The following is a 16501-nucleotide window of genomic DNA, read 5'->3' as shown; positions in this document are numbered from 1 at the left end:
GAGTAGATGTTGAGATATTTTAATGAAACTTTGACCCACTAGCAATGCCTCTAATAGAGTCAGAGGATCATCAAAGTTGGAAGGATAGAAGGATCCAATAGTTGTTGAGATATTTCAGTTTGAATCAACAGACAACTTGATTCAATGTGGAGCTTCATTCATTTATATACAATACACACTGTATTCTGTGTTAGCAAAGAAAATTCACGTCACTATTACATCATTATGAGGACAGTAAAAATAGAAAAATGAACAAATACATTGTACATCTATAGCATGACTGTTGGCAACACTTAGATTAGCACTTCTTTACAATGAATCCTCTTTAATGGCCGACTGTAGAGATTTTCATCAAGCAACAATTCTGACGTCCTTTTGTGGAAGTCCAGCTCCCAGATGGAGCAAATAAATATTTTCCAATTTGACACTGGCACTTGTGTTCAGTCCATTTATCCGAGAAGGACAATAAGGAATTAGGAAAAGGGGTCGAATCAACTTGATTTCGGCTTCTCAGACTCTTCAGTTATTTACAGTTGGTCCATGATCGGTGTAAAATAGTCATAAGAGTAGCAGATTATGCAAGAGGCCATTTGTATTACCACAATATCCGGGACTGATGTGTCATCTAGTCCCATCATTATAGTATCTGAGCTTTTTAATAGATGTGTTGATTCTGTGTGTAAAACTTTGTCCTCTTCTTTTCGAGTTTGTCTCAAATCACTTTATCATTGAGAGAGTTCAACTCTGAGTGTCCAGTGCTGCTTGTGCTTTCTGAACAGCAACCTCCAGCATCCTGTGGTCACTGAGCAGCTGTCGGAGAGCAGCCGGCTCCATCTCCAGCAGCATACCTGCACAGACAGATTCATATTTAAACAACTGAAATATCATTAGTGTTATGCTTGTGAACTATGTGGAAATTCAGTCTTTCTCCAAACCTTACAAGACTTACACAGAAAGAAATAAAGTAAACTTTCAAAGAGATTGAATCTGTGAAGGTGAATGAGTCTCAGCTCACCTGTGATATAATTTGCATGACGTGGATCCAGCTCCTCCACCAGTGAAAAGAGCCTCTCCCCCAGCCTCTCGCTGTCATCAGTGTCCGACGAGTCACTGACGTCTATCTCCTCCACATTCTGCCTGAAGGGAAGCAGCAGGAACATTATTACAAACTACAGCTGGTTAAATGATAGAAAATCACTAACTATTAAGATAATGGATTGTTTTGAGAAATTTTAAGAAGATCTACTATAAATTTTCTCATTCCAGCTCCTTATATGTGAATATTTTCTGGTTTATTTAGTCTTCAGTGATAGTAAAGTGAATATCTTTGGGTTATGGGTCGGGACATTTGAGGTTGCATGTTGAGCTTCAGAACAGTGATCCACATTTTTAACCATTTTCTGACAACTAGTTGATAAATCAAGCAAAAAGACAAATTAAATGTTAACAAAACTAACCGTTAATTGCAGCCATAGTACAAATGAGCAGTTTAACTGTAATTGAACAATTAGTATTGGTTCTGAATGTTTCATGTAGTAGACATGAATTACAGTTGGGTTATAAAGCAGATTAATAGCTGGGTTAAAATTTTGTGAGTAAAGGGACATGGATGAGTGTATACATGTAAGTGTATGTTATACAAACAGAAGTACGTCACATACTCTTTTAGTGTCTTCAGAGCGAGGTTCACCTGCTCTTCTAGTAGTTTGGGATCTGAAAGTAGATTTAAGAGTGCCTCTTTATGCTGCTCCAGAAGCATTCCTGTGGAGGAACAGGGAATCATATTTTACCATTTATTATGCATGTCTATATAAAATTTCATGGCAATTCATTCAAAAGTTGTCAAGACATGTTACTAAAAAACAAGAATCATGATAGCACTAGATTGTCAAAGTTAGTAGCACTGATCTTGGTTTTTTTTACATCACACTGTTACAATTCGACTGGACAGTAAAAATAACTGGGATTTTACTGCATAACATCTGACATGATTTGAGTCAGATGACTGTTTGCTTACCTGTGATTTTCTCTGAGTGGCCGGTGTTGTAAACATCCACCAGCTCAAACAGCTGCTCCCCCAAAGAGTCAGAAGACGCCGACACATCATCTTCCTCCTTACATGTTACTGTGCTGCAAAAAGGTGCAGAGACGTGAGAATATATTGTATAAAAGGTTTTCAACACCCAGATAAATTCCAGGATGTGCCAATTGTTCAGAATCCAGCATACATGTGTATTAACTATTCCTCAATCCCAAAATAATACTGTGACCCAAACTTGGTTGTAAATAGCTGATGTTGCCTTCATGCGCAAAAATATAAAAAATTAACTGCTTAAATATATAATTGTGTCTGTGACATTAAATATGTCTTTCTGCATCCATTCAGCTACAGTGGAAAGATTTAGCACTAAAAAGACAGTAACTTTAAATGATGAAAAGACAACGAAGCTTCATATTACCTTGAGATTAACTTTTAAATACATTTTGGACAAAAGGAGGCTTGTTGGAATTTGGCCCCAATCATGAACACTGCAAGTTCATTATGAAAGGATCTTCTAATGGTCAGTAAGAACAGGAGGAAAGGTTACAGCAATAAAAACATGTTTCTATGTTCACTTGAGCTCCTGACTACTGTTTTAGGACAGACTTGAAAAACTCCTTTAAGGTTATTTCAGTCCTCTGCAGTGAAATGAACATGGCTAATAAATGATGATTCATATCATCCCGCATACTGTCTAAGAACAGTCTGTTCAGGATGATGGAGGGAGACAGGTCTGGTCTGTACCTGGGCTCCTGTGCCACCTGCAGGGCTCTGAGGGCTTTCTCTATGGCTGTGGTCAGCATTGCCTCGTCCTGCAGCACCTGACTCAGGACAGGACCCGGCAGCTCCAGCAACATACCTGACACACAAAGACAGGAAACTTTGGTTTTGTGCTGTCTTGTAAAAGGCACAATTCAGCAGATTTTTCTGATAGTAACAATATTACCATTTCTCCAGTCATGGAGAGTAACTAAGTATTTCCATTTTGAAGCTTCTTTATACTCCCACTCTAATACATATCATAGGGAAATATTGTACTTTCTCCACTATATTCATTTGACAGCTTCAGTTACTTTTCAGATGAAAATTTGACATAATGGATAATATAACAAGCTTTTAAAATACAACACATTGTTAAAGATGAAACCAGTGGTCTTCAAACTTTTTGTCTTTTGACATCTTACAAAAAACAGTGTGTAGTCAGGGTCACATTTCAGATATCTGAGTTGTTTCATTTCAATAAATGTTCAATATTTCATCAAAAATAAAAGATTACAGAAAATGTCAAAAAAACGAAACTGTATCACCACTACTTTAACTGTAATACTTTAACTACACCAAGCTGATAATACTTATGTACTTTTACTAGGATTTTCATGCAGGACTTACTTGTAAAGGAGGATTTTTACATTGCTGTATTGGTGCTTTTACTTAAGTAAAGGATCTGACTATTTCTTCCACCACTGCATCTCTCTTTTTTTCCCAAGAAAAAACATGATTTATGTCACAAAACAAACAAAATGCAGAGCATGTTTCCTCACCTGTGAGTTTTCCTGCATACTCTTCATGTTTGGGATAAATCCGACTGTACAGCTGCTCCCCAATTGTCTCCACATCTTCCTCTGCAGCCATGTCTGACTTTCTTACATTGTCATGTTAGCACAGCTGTACAGGTGACGCTCACCTCTTCACAACTTTGTAGTTCACAGCCTCCAATCACATAAAGCATTTAAACTGCATCCACAAAAATACTATGCACACATTTATGGTCCTGATTTCTCTACTAATGTTCTCTACTAAACTTCCTCTGTGCTTGTTCTCTACATGCACTCGTATAATAATGTTAAACTAGCTCTGCAGTGTTTGCAACTAAAGCAGCTCATATTTGACGGCTGTCTGTAAACAACATGAGGCGCACTATGACGACGTCACGCTTTGACCGAGCGCACTGACTTCATCCGTGTTCATCCGCTGCATGTACGAAAAAATAGTACTTCATCAAATTAATTTCGAAATATGATATAAAGTCATAGCACAATCAAACCACCACAATGAACACCGTGATAATCCAAATATATGTGCGTTTTATGAGTAAAAATGTTGGTTTTATTGTAAATATTGTATAAAAAGGTGGCTTATGGCGCGCAGTGATCTGTGAAATAGGGTCTGTAAACCGGTTTCCGCCCTCTCTGGTCCTCTTCCTTCGCTAAAAGGTAACGTGGTCGCCTCGGCTGCTAGTAGCCGCGCACTAAAGTCGATTTAATTCCCCTTCTTACTCGTAGCTATACTAATAAAGTAAGATAATATAGTTGTGTTGATCACTGTGCATCTTACATGGTAGTAAATATGTGTCTGTATATTGTGTAAATTAAAACATTTTGGCATGTGAGCACTTCGTCCCGGTGAGGCCTCGTCGTGCCGCGTTGAGCTGTTTGCAGCTAATGCTAAAAAAAAACTTAGTGATCCAGTGTGACAACAATGCACTTTTTATAATACATTTGGGTACAAATGTATTAAATTAACTGTATTGTTCTTACATTTCCCGATAAGTTATCCATTAAACCTGTTGTTGTCCTTTAAATGTTCTTACATTAAGTGATCACGTTTAACTAAAGCTAGCCATCAATAAATGAGCTGTTAGCATTGACTGACATTATTTCTCGGTAACCCATTGTGTTTTTTGTGTCCAGGTTCATCATGTCGTCCCATTTGCAGTGGATGGTCATCAGGAACTGCTCCAGCTTCCTCATCAAGAGGAACGGACAGACCTACAGCACTGTGAGTAACCTGTTTCTGTCCAAACCACCTGTCTGAAAGATATGTCTCCACTAAATGTTACGTATTAATGCAGATCAACTCTGAGTATTGAGTATTAGTAAGTGTTACAGATTAAAATTCATGTTGAAGACAAAAGTTATGTTTGTAGGATACTGAAGTTAGCTGCTGATTTGGGGTTATGGGAAACTTTGACTGTTTTTTTTCACACTCAAATCCAGTGTGTCCGCAGTCATTTTGTAGTTCTTAATAAGTGGATATCTGCCACATGTACAGTCTTTTTAGCATCAGATTCCCTTTCTCCATGTTGAGCTGAGGTGGAAGTATAGTTACAAAAAGAGGGACTTTGTTACTAAAAAGACATGAAACATGATAGGATGGCTGAAGCTTCATTTTAACTTAAGACACTTTTAAATACATTTTTGTACAGAAGGAAGTGTGGCTTTGGCACCCTTCACTTACATTGTATGCGTGTTATGAAGGGATCTTCTAATGATCAGTATGAACAGGAGGAATGATAACACCAATATAGTCACCTGACTGTTTAAAACAGACTTGAAAAATCATGAACCTGTCCTTTAATTGATAATGGCATTCTGTAGTCGTATTTCGATTGTGTTGGCATATACTTGCATCATGTCCTACACTGATTATTGATTTCTTGTGTACCCACCGTAAAAACCTACACACTGTCAGTAACCATTTACTGTTGGTATGTACTTTTGAATTGGGACATATGGTAGAATTGACATAGCAAAAGTCAGTGTGGATGACAGGGCTCAATGATGAAGTAAAATGAGGATGAATTGTCTTGGAAGTGATTTTTTTACTGACACCAGTTGCTCTGTGGGCTCATCTGAATTGAATCCATTTATGTTACAGGAGCCCAACAACCTGAAGTCCAAGAACTCTTTCCGCTTCAATGGTTTGGTTCACAAGAAGACTGTAGGTGTGCAGCCAGCGGCTGACGGCAAGGGTGTCGTTGTTGTGCTGAAGAAGCGTGCAGGTAAATATGAGGCAGTGTCTGTGATCTTTGTATGTTGGAGTTTAGTGCAGGGACTAATACTGATTTAACTGATGAAACTGGTTTTGGTCTCTTTTTTTTTTTTAAACTTTTGATCTATTTTGAATGTAAAGAGAAAACATTCTTTCCTTACAATTGGTTTAAACTACAGTTGCTCATATTCTAAATTTTAGAAAGCCAAGAAACTAAATGAACTTGATAAGAACAATGCAGTCACAAGCTGTCAGTTTCTCTACACTCACTGTAGATTCCTGCCATCAGCTAAAATGAACCAGACAAACTTGATGTAAATGAACCTCCAGTACAGATGAGCGCTGCACCTACAGAAAGATGTAGAGCATGTTAACGTAATCTCAGACTTTTTGTGGTCTGATCTGATCATTATTGCTAATTTGGCTTTGACTTTGTTTTGTCACACAGGTCAGCACAAACCTGCCAACTCTTACGAGAAGATCACCATCAACAAGAACTCCCGCGCCACCCTCAACAGCCTGAGGCACATCATTAGCAAGAACAAGTACAGAAAGGACCTGCGCATGGTGAGCATCAGCAGTATTTTTAGACAAACATCTGAAATGTTGTTACCACCTTGGTTTGTGTTACAGTTCTTTATTTGAAGTTTTGTATTTCAAAGTTTTCAGGAACATATTTTGATCATATTTTTGTTTTCTTCTAGGCTGCTCTCCGTCGTGCCAGTGCCATTCTGAAGAGCCAGAAGCCTGTTGTCGTCAAGAAGAAGCGCACCAGGGCTGCCAAGACAGCATAAATTGCTACACATGATAATAAAATAAAGGCTCTTTCTTTGGAAAAAAAACCCCACTACTTTTTCCTGATTTTTAATTTGCTCCAGGATCTGATGACATCTGTGGATTCTGTTATGCAGGATTTCTCAGATATTTGACACTGTTTGATACTAAAGTATTTGTTACTGCATAATATTTGTAGAGTTAGTGTATCTAAGTGTAAATAAGCAAAAAGTCTTTGTAATAGCCCATTGAAGGATGAAGTTAGGCTTGGAAATCATGAAGACGACTCAGAATAAGACACTTATTTGTTATTGTAGGCATACAATGAAATTCAGTGTGGTAACTCAAATCAGCAGTAATAAAATAAAAAAAATAAAAAACGGGTCAATTGAAAACACGTGGCCACAGAATTGTGTTGAAAAATGTTTTACAAAACAAATGGATAATAAAAGTAAGATAAAATAATTTGAATGTTACAACCAATACAATCAGTTACTATAAGAGTAAGCCATCAAATAAAAGTTAATCTTCAAGGATTTAATAGAAGATAGTGACGTTACCTACCTGAGATCTTCAGGTTCAAAGGGAGTTAGCAGATCACAGATATATGCAAGTACCTGAGTATTCAATGCTTTAAAAACAAGCAGTAAAATCCTCAAATCAATTCTAAAACTCACAGGCAGGGAAAGTAGGGATCGTTGTAATGCATACATTTTTAATACATAAAAGACACTTACGCATGGCAGGTAAACATTCAAGATTTTATATTAAAGTTGTAATAAAATGCCCATTCTGACATTTTGTGGTCTGTTAATGATGAGTCCATAATGACCTGATCAGTGGGGGTGATGGCCTAGAAGTGAGATTATGATCTTTATGTTTATGAGATTATAAATATGAGAATTGGAACATTTTGTGTTCAAATTGAGAAAATGATGCACATCAAGGAAGTTGAAGGAGTTTTTTTCCCCTCATTCCTGACAGGTCTCAAATATGCAGTCAAAAAAACAGCATTTGAAAAGGCTATAAATGCCCGAAAAGCTGTACAACTCAGTATGACAACAGGAAACATGTTCATCTAGTCTTTCAAACATTACACTTTGTTATGATGTGCTGTTATATGCACTAAACAGCCAACAGCCTTTTCTAAATGGTTCGGCTGCTGTTGTTAGATAATATAGGACATAGGTCAGTGACAGGGCATTTACTGACCTATCTCCAATCAAGTTTTTTGTACCCTCTACCAAAAAATCTCAGCAGCAGACCAACTTCTAAATGCTGTATAGTTGATAACTACACAATCATAACAATAAATGCAGCAATCTACCTTTTGAATTTGCCAAGATTCCTTCAGATTTTGCAAACATCTACACATATAAATAAACATTTCTGACCTGGAATCACCTTTGTTTCAGTCAGACCTCTTCACATTACTTCCCTGTTGTTGTCCCAATTAAAAAGTGCATGTTGTACTGCTTCTGGCAAAAATGAGCTGCAACTAATTAAATATCGGGAAAATGTGGATCCTTGTCAGTATCGATCACCTTTGTCCCCAATGTGCAAATATGTATCCTTACCCTCTTTTTGGGACTCTATTTTACATAAATTCATGAAGAACTGAAGACCTGGGCCATATGTTTGTTTACACAGTACATAAAGAACACCTATCATTTACTTTAGAAGTAAATTATCTTGATGCAAAGGGCCTCTGTTGTCATCACTGTGCCCACTAATGTGGAAACATTGGATAGATTTTAAAGCAGCCCAATGGCAGCTTTCCATCTGCTGACAGCTGTCGAAAGACATAACTAACCGCTGTCACCTCCCCTGCAGTTTAAGCTGATAAATAATCCTGCACCAATCATTTCTGCTGTTCAGCTCATCTCTTTTGCACGAGATTCGGATGTACCTAAGGAAGCATGGCTCGGTGTCTGTGAAGATGAACAAGCTTTTCTGCCTGTCCGGAGGCTGTGTGCTGCGGTCGCTATGAGGGGACTAACACCGGTACTTTTCTTCATCCCCCTGATTCTGCTGATCCTGCAAAGTGGGAGCTTTGAACTACAGGATACGATCCATGCACTCATAGAGGAGAATATCCACCTCCACGACCAACTGGAGAACCTCACCCAAGCCCTCAGGGAACTCAAGAGGATGCTCTTGCATCACTCAAATGGTACTAAATCCTCTGTAACATTTATACATATAAGTACAGATATGCATAAAAATGTAAAAGCTTTAAGTACATGCTCCAGTTATTTAACAGGATAACCATTGTAGATGACAGCTAGTTGATGCAGCATAGAGCTTAATCTGTAACAGTGATATTCAACAGTATTCAACGTGATATTTGCTGATTTAGATACCTCAAGGGATCAACCATATTTATTAAATGAGCCATTCATTTTAAACTAAGAATATTATAACTAAAAATATAGTCCACAAGCAATTCATGTTTATGTGTAACTCATGCAGGTTCAGATCTATTTTGTGCCAAATAATGAATGACAGTGAATTTATACAATTCATTCAAGATGTGAATTTATTTTACTGTTGTGGTACAAAACTATTTGTACTGAACATTCTTTAAAAGGTTCTGTTTTGGCACAATCCACACATGAAATTGCAAAAATATACTGATTTTGGATGATAGAATCTTTGAATTATTATTATTATTTATAATATTAGTATTTATTCTACACTTTTAGCACAGATTCAAGAGGATACAAACCTGTACATTACTGTCTATATGACATAAACATTTGAAACTGAACTGAAAAACACTGATTATACAGAATTTGATATCAAGAAACAAGATGTAACCTTTCTAGAGATTTATTTTCTGTTTTTAAATATTGGGCCCACAAGGTCAGAACTGTTGTCTCCTTTCATTTGATCATTTCCCTTACTTTCATTTCCTGTCTGTGTCCTACCTGTTTTCTTTAATCCTTTCCTGTTGTTTCCCTTCACTGATTTTCTCTCAAAATTGCCAGTATTAACCTACCTTCTCTTGTCAGTTTGACCTCATACAGTGGACTAATTCATCTTTTATACAATAGTCCAAGGGCGGAAATTGCAATATGCTTCTGTACCTTAACACAGCTATTCTGTGTGTTCAACACAGACCCGGATCATCACGAGCACCACGAACATCATGATGAGGAAGCTCAGCATCTGTGGGATGAGTGGTCACAACACGGTGTGTATTATGCCACGCTGGCCTCCACAGTTAACCAAATCATGTCAGTGAATTCAGAGAGAGCAGTTGTGCAAAGCTGCCCTGCAGATTCACCGCATTGAGCGTTGCAATGTGACAGGGTCCGTCCCATTAGTTGGCATTGATCTCATGGCTATGTAGGCTGCAGTTAGGCCTTTCGGGGTCATGTAAGCACCAGAGGGATAATGAAATGTTTTGTTAATCAACTCTGTCACACATGAGCCTTCCATCAGCACCATATTAGCAGCATGATTACAAAATAAGAGTTTAGAGCTGCTAAATGCACCCTGAATGAACTAATGTGGGACTTAAAGTGTTTCTCCCTTCCTGGCAGGAATCAGTGCAGACACCCATCTGCTGTTGGAGCATGCCTTTTGTGGACATGATCCGCATGGTTCAGCTAGTCCCCTCCATGAAGGAACAAGCCTGCTGCTGCTGACATTACCCTGTCTCACCCTGCTGATGATGATGATGAGCTGTTTGTAGGCTACATTAGCCTGAGGAGCAACACTGAACTTTAGCTGTTGCACACATCGCTCAGTTTATCATAACTTTAGCATTTTGTGGCCATTAAGTAAAAACTGTACAGTGCAACTTAACATAACTGAATAGTGAGTTTTGACATGGTTCCAGAGGTTAACCCTGGCTCCTCCTGTTCAGAGTGATTATTGATCAGAAAGGATTAAATCTGTTGACCCATCAACTATCTATGTTAGAAAATCACCTCTGGGAAATGTATTGATGCTGGTATCATGACAGAATTACAGCAGGTTAAATTCGCTGACTTGTTTATTTCCATTTTGATTGTGTGTGCTTTTTTTTTTTAATTAATGCATCATTTACTTGTCTAGAGGATGTTTCAGGAACCACATTTTTGTCTTATGATAGTGAAGATGATGGGAATCTAATACATACTAGAGAGAGAAATGCATTTGTTTGCTACAACTCGTAAGTTAACAAATACGACTGCTTCTTTTACTATTATTTTTAAATTAATTTAGACCATTTATTTCAACTGTCTAGCTATAAACACTGAGACGGTCGTGAGTATAGATCATTTTTCACAGTAGCCATTTTGACTTATCACAGCAGGAAAAGCACAGTGGGAGCTAATATCATTAATGATGGCTCAGTTTCAGCATTTTTTTCAATGCAGCACAGCAATTAATAACATACTTTACACCAGTGATTGATGAGTAGACATGCGTGCTGTGTAAAAGGGTCCATGCTGTCTGTAAATACTAGTTTTCATCACATCAACAACTCTTGATTTGCATTTAAATACTGTGTGAAACCAATAAATGGCAACAAATGGGATGAACTCAGGCAGTCTGATGTGCTTGAACCTCTGACTACTAAAATGTTGACTTTACCTTTGACCAAATGAATGAAAAAATAGTATAAAAGCTGCCCTAAGGAGCTTTCTTCTAAACAAAAGTTACTCGTGAAAATGCATTGTGTGTTTCCCAGAGGCCTGACAGATGTGTTGAAAGCATTTTCTCCTTAGAAAACATTTGCAAAGCTGATTTTTAAAGTACTTCAAATCCTGTGTGGTCAACATGCATGTTTATCAGCAGCTGGGAGTTTCCTTCCTCTCTGCTTTTGTTGGTGTATTACTGCATTTATTGATGCATTAGAGCCAGTTGTAGATCAGTGGAAGAGTTTGAAACCACTGGCCTCACTGTGTATCACATGAGTTTGCAGGACACAAACAAAATGTGGACCCACTAACAAAACAACGGCTCTGTAGCACCACTAGAGGTCAGAAACACCACAGGGTACCTTTAAAACTGTATTCAATTATTACTTAGACTGTTTTGGGGGCAGCTGTAACAAGCTGTAAAGCCACAATTACATATTATCACATTATAAAAGTGTTATGGCTTTACATTGTTGCTTACCTGTATGTACAAATCCAACAGTTATTCATTTGGAATCATGTTTCCATGTAAATGATGTAAAATCAATATTCATTATCCTCATACCTCTGGTTTGATGTCAACCACCTCCTGATGGAAACATCTGTCTCTTTAGATGCTGAATGCTCCACTGTGTTCATAAATGAGTTGCTAACCTTCTCTGTTTGCTGTTTGGTACATAGTGTCAGTTTGATGAGAGAAAATATTGATTAGAGCAGCTTTAACTCTGCTAAATAAATACATAACAAAAAAAACACAACAGGCAGGGAGTCCAAATACTACTTTATTTTTCCCACTATTTGAAATGGTCCAGCACATATAAAAGTTATAAAACTAACTAAAAGTCAGTTTGGGCTGAAAGTGTCGTTTTCTACAGAGTGAAACACATGTAATACAGTGAAGATGCACATGAAACAAAACAGGGAAACATGTTTTTACACAAAGAATAAATAGTTGACAGTCACAGCTCAAAGAAAACATTTAACCGACATCATTCTCACTATGCCTCCATAATAATAATAATAATAATAATATTAATAATAATGCCTAGTACTTACTCTCATTCAATATAACTCATATTTAACATGGAATGATATCATGATGAACGCCCATTGGGTCGTAGTGTGTGTGTGTGTGTGTGTGTGTGTGTGTGTGTGTGTGTGTGTGTGTGTGTGTGTGTGTGTGTGTGTGTGTGTGTGTGTGTGTGTGTGTGTGTGTGAGCATTTACTTTTGGTTCTGCTTCAATGCTGGTTGTATGTTACTGTGTGAGTAGTAAAATGGCGAACCTGGCTCAGTCCGTCATCACTACGATGGGGTCCACATACATGTAAATGATCTATAGTCCATGCAGACTGTGTACACACATTTCCCAAGCATATAATGGAAGATAGATGTTACGGCTCTAGTCTATATCAAGGTCAGAGTCCTCATCGCTCTGATTGCTCTGTATGATGGCTCCATTACGGATGGTCTTCTGGACAACGGGGGACTTGTCGGGCAGCAGGCCGTACTCCTGCAGCAGGGCCTCCACGTCTACGGCAAAGAAATCCTCCCCGAGCTGGTCCGTGAGCCTCACGAAGTTGCCGATCAGGTCTCCTCCTTTGTAAACCAGCAGGGCGGGCAGAGCGCTGCCTCTGAACTGCGCGCTGGTGCTGATTGCCGAGCTGCGTACGCTGCAGAACTTGACCAGCGGGTATTCCTGAGCCAGACACATCAGGCTGCCGCTCATGGCCTCGCAGCCCGGGACTTCCAGCTCGTAGATGTGGATCATGACCAGTGTGCTTTTGTCCTCCTTGTCTAAAGCCTCCAGGAAGTCCTCTCCGCTGTTGAGCTCGTAGACTTGCTCGAAGCGTTTGCCGCGGCAGAGCTGGCGCCGCATCTCTTCGATGCGCTGCATGCGGTAATGCTGCAGGAAGTCTTCATCATCTTCTTGTTCCTGGAGCATGTTGTACTCCTGCATGGTCATCTGTGGGGTAGACAAAAAAATGAAAACTCGTACATGTGCTGCCAATTTTACAGATGCTCAATGTAGCAATTTTTAAATCTGGACAATTCAAATCCTGACCTCTATTTTGGCTAATTATAACTGTATGAGTACACTAAGTACATAAATAATGTATTTTCTTTCACTGTTTTCTCACTAATGTCAAATAATTAACAATGAATGAATGTGTTTCACTGAGTTTTCTAATTACAAAATGATTAGTCTGTCAGAAAATAAAGGAGGAGGGTGCAGGGATTCCACAATGTTATTCACCAGCAAGTGCCCCCTTAGAAAGTTTGCCACAGTTTAAAGAAGGGGGGTTACCAATGCACCGCCAGGATGGTGTGAGGAACAAGGGGTTGAAGCTAAAGGAGCTTTTCACAATTCATTTTGTCCTCTGTCCTGCTTACTTTGCCCTGGAGCTTTTCCTGCAGCTCTTTCTGTTTCTCTTTGTCTTTTTCCAGGTCGAGGTCAGAGCGGCAGGTCATCGACAGCTTCTTGATCAGTCGTTCCATCTCTTTCTTCTGCTCTTGCTTCTGCTCCACCTCCAGCTGCTTGTACTTCCTCCAGTCATTGATCACACCCTTTGGTCCTGTCAGAGAACAACCAGTGACACTTTAATGATGAATAGGTGATCAGATTTTTGATCAGTGATGAAAAGAAATAAATCAAGAATACCTACATACATCATTTAAGGTGCATGCTGAGAATATTTGATCATTACTCTGATATTATAATCAAAAAATGGGTCGTTGCATTCCTCAAATAGTGCAGTCATATTCAAACACATAAACACATTTCAACACATTACTCACAGATTTTAAATAAATGTTAAAGAACTAGATTACTTGACATAAAAGAAATGTCTGATTATTATTTTTGACTGCCTTCTCATTTCTTATCATATAGTAGAGTGTTTTGTATGCATTTATGGTCGCTACCTGTGTTGACAGCGCTTCCATCGGCGCTGTACTCTATCTCAGGCTCAGTGACCGTGCTGTCCCGGATGGTCTTGCACTCCCCGTCCTCATCCTCATTGTCGCTGCCTTCATCCTCGCTGCTGCTGTAGTAGTACTGCAGCTTCTCTCCCAGAATCTTGTCATCCAGAGTCGTCATTACGGCGGCTCACCTGAGGGGCAGCAGGTTTTTAATGTGTAAAAATATCTCCCCATCCAACACAACTAACACAACACTTTCATATGAGATTGTGTCATTATATTTCTGTTCATTCATCTATTTCTGCTCCTATATCCACTAATTTAGACTACACCCAATACTTTATTTATCCTTCCTTCCTCTTTGTATTGCATGCAGTGGAAAAGGATGTGTATTATGTAACACAAGTCTGAACCAAGCTGATTCACAGCGTATATTTGGGTCATTGACGTTTTTTGTGTTTAGTCAATTTTAAAGGGGTTAACATATGAATAACTAGCACACATTCATTTTTAGTGGACACAGCATAAGATTTCTGCTTTCAATCCATTTTGACTTTGTACCACATAATTAAACTTGCTTAAAACACAAAATGCACATTTAAACAAACCTGGTGTTGCTTTTAAGACACACCAATCTCCATTTTGGTCATTTGACTACTAATTTGCATGTGTATGGTGATTGTCAGAGATTAAGTGCTATTTGCTTTGTTTTTAACCAATTCACAGCCCCATAAATAAAACCTCTGCAGATTAACAACAGTTTGGGTTTTTTTTTAAAGCAGTGCTTTGTCCGGGTGAGCACATCAGTGTCAGTGAAGCATAAATAATCCAGACTGACAGCCATCCACGCTGTTATAGGTCAGGCACAGAGGGCTTTAATTCAAAAATAGGACATCTACACTAAACATAGCTTATAGTAAGTGCGTCTTTTTTCTTTACTACAGCTGAAAGGCCTTTAATAATGCACTGAGCCGTGTGTAAGCTTGTCCATGTGAACAGATGGACGAAGACACCCTTCATATAAATCTCCCAGGCAGCAAATCGTAAATACTTATACTTATATAATGCGTACAGGGGGTTTCAGTTTGACGTAGTTGCCATTTGGTGATAATATATCACAATAATTATCCATTACCTTGCATATATCCTGTTTTCTAACTCATGTTAACAGTGAAAGTGAAGGCCTACAGCCAACACCTCAGCTATCTAAGAGCCACTGCTTGTCCCGATGTGAAGAGTTTGATATTAATTAACTGTATTACTATTACTGGTATCTGTGTAAAGTGTCAAAACTCTACTGTAAAGAGGATAGAGACAATCCAGTTAACTTGTTTAGTAAGTAGGACGAGTACTTGAACCTGCTATGCTATCATTTGACAGTCAGTAAACATTAGCTAGCTATGAATGCTAAGTTTACATCGACTCCGACATTACACACCGCCACAAAAAAAAGTATATAAAATGTCCACTAATTAAAAATAATCAGCCTTTTTATCTTACCTTTTTCGTTACGACCAGATAACGTTAGTAAAATGTCACCAAGTCCCACTGTCACTGCGGCTAATCTGTTAGCTTTTAGCTGACCGAGCCTCTCTCAGTCTGGGATGCGTTCAAGGCTCACAGAAAAGTCGTAATTATAAATGCACACGCTCAAAGATTTCCCACATTCAGCTCAGATGTTCAAATTCAAATAGAGTTGCAGCGACTCATCGATTACTTGCTTGATATTGAAATAATAAGAAACTTATTTGATTAATTGATCAATCATTTTGAGTCGTTTATCAAGACATATTGAATACCTTTGTCAGTAATTGGTGTTGAACAAATCAGGATGTTTAATGGCTAGTATCATTTGTTTTTTTTAATTGCAGTGCTAAATAACACAACCAAACCATTCATTCAAAATTGCCGAGCCACATGTTTAATTTTGGCCGTGACATTAGTTTTTTCTTTTTTTTCTTCACATTATGCTTTGTGAAAGTGTTAAATTGGTGGTGTAAATTCGGTCTTTACTGAGAGCACCTAAAGATAACACGGGTTCATCCCGGTGACGTATGAAATGTTCTGTGGCTGTTAGACCCCTCACTCACCACTAGAGGACAGTATAACTATGAAGTATACATGATACACTTTATCCTACTAGTACCTGTATTACTACCAGGGTTGAGAAGGTTACTTTGGATACATTTCCAGGTTACAGATTACTAGATACCCTATTTGAAGTGTAATAATAAGTAATGCAAGTATTTCAATTACTTAATCAAAGTAATGTAACTTATTACTTCTTGATCACTTTTCTAATTTTCTAACAAATGTTTTCAGCTGTTAGGGTAAGTCTACCCATTAGGCACCAAAATCTAT

At 38.3% G+C, this 16501-nt stretch overlaps 3 protein-coding genes across 3 annotated transcripts; 1 reads left to right on the top strand and 2 right to left on the bottom strand.

Annotated features, from left to right (window-relative positions):
- Positions 1-123: 123 nt before the first annotated feature.
- LOC128380435 (uncharacterized) lies at positions 124-3910 on the bottom strand. Its single transcript, XM_053340246.1, has 6 exons — positions 3583-3910; positions 2786-2900; positions 2018-2130; positions 1662-1761; positions 1016-1137; positions 124-848 (listed from the first exon to the last, which is right to left on the bottom strand). Exons 1-6 carry the CDS (start codon positions 3671-3673, stop codon positions 739-741), a joined length of 651 nt encoding a protein of 216 aa, XP_053196221.1. The 5' UTR covers positions 3674-3910; the 3' UTR covers positions 124-738.
- A 320-nt stretch (positions 3911-4230) lies between these two features.
- Positions 4231-6654, top strand: rpl28 (ribosomal protein L28). The gene is made up of 5 exons (XM_053339938.1): positions 4231-4254; positions 4732-4819; positions 5699-5822; positions 6261-6379; positions 6517-6654. Exons 2-5 carry the CDS (start codon positions 4739-4741, stop codon positions 6604-6606), a joined length of 414 nt encoding a protein of 137 aa, XP_053195913.1. The 5' UTR covers positions 4231-4254; positions 4732-4738; the 3' UTR covers positions 6607-6654.
- A 5335-nt stretch (positions 6655-11989) lies between these two features.
- pdcl (phosducin-like) lies at positions 11990-15749 on the bottom strand. The gene is made up of 4 exons (XM_053339670.1): positions 15641-15749; positions 14144-14331; positions 13613-13794; positions 11990-13184 (listed from the first exon to the last, which is right to left on the bottom strand). Exons 2-4 carry the CDS (start codon positions 14316-14318, stop codon positions 12621-12623), a joined length of 921 nt encoding a protein of 306 aa, XP_053195645.1. The 5' UTR covers positions 14319-14331; positions 15641-15749; the 3' UTR covers positions 11990-12620.
- Positions 15750-16501: the final 752 nt, after the last annotated feature.

Source organism: Scomber japonicus, chromosome 19 (genome assembly GCF_027409825.1).
Source record: "Scomber japonicus isolate fScoJap1 chromosome 19, fScoJap1.pri, whole genome shotgun sequence".
Classification (NCBI taxonomy): Eukaryota; Metazoa; Chordata; class Actinopteri; order Scombriformes; family Scombridae; genus Scomber; species Scomber japonicus.
The sequence above is the reverse complement of the archived record's forward strand: the minus strand, read 5'-3'. Positions and strand labels throughout refer to the sequence as shown.

Bases quoted from the DNA above. Each gene is read 5' to 3' on its own strand.
- LOC128380435 (XM_053340246.1), bottom strand. From the start codon at position 3,673: ATGGCTGCAGAGGAAGATGTGGAGACAATTGGGGAGCAGCTGTACAGT. The intron at 2,901-3,582 runs GTGAGGAAACAT...TTTGTGTGTCAG, and splicing joins GTATGCAGGAAAACTCACAG to GTATGTTGCTGGAGCTGCCG. The intron at 2,131-2,785 runs GTACAGACCAGA...ACCTTTTTGCAG, and splicing joins CAGGTGGCACAGGAGCCCAG to CACAGTAACATGTAAGGAGG.
- rpl28 (XM_053339938.1), top strand. From the start codon at position 4,739: ATGTCGTCCCATTTGCAGTGGATGGTCATCAGGAACTGCTCCAGCTTC. The intron at 4,820-5,698 runs GTGAGTAACCTG...TTTATGTTACAG, and splicing joins ACGGACAGACCTACAGCACT to GAGCCCAACAACCTGAAGTC. The intron at 5,823-6,260 runs GTAAATATGAGG...TTTGTCACACAG, and splicing joins TGTGCTGAAGAAGCGTGCAG to GTCAGCACAAACCTGCCAAC.
- pdcl (XM_053339670.1), bottom strand. From the start codon at position 14,318: ATGACGACTCTGGATGACAAGATTCTGGGAGAGAAGCTGCAGTACTAC. The intron at 13,795-14,143 runs GTAGCGACCATA...GTTCTCTGACAG, and splicing joins TGGAAGCGCTGTCAACACAG to GACCAAAGGGTGTGATCAAT. The intron at 13,185-13,612 runs GTAAGCAGGACA...TCTACCCCACAG, and splicing joins AGGAAAAGCTCCAGGGCAAA to ATGACCATGCAGGAGTACAA.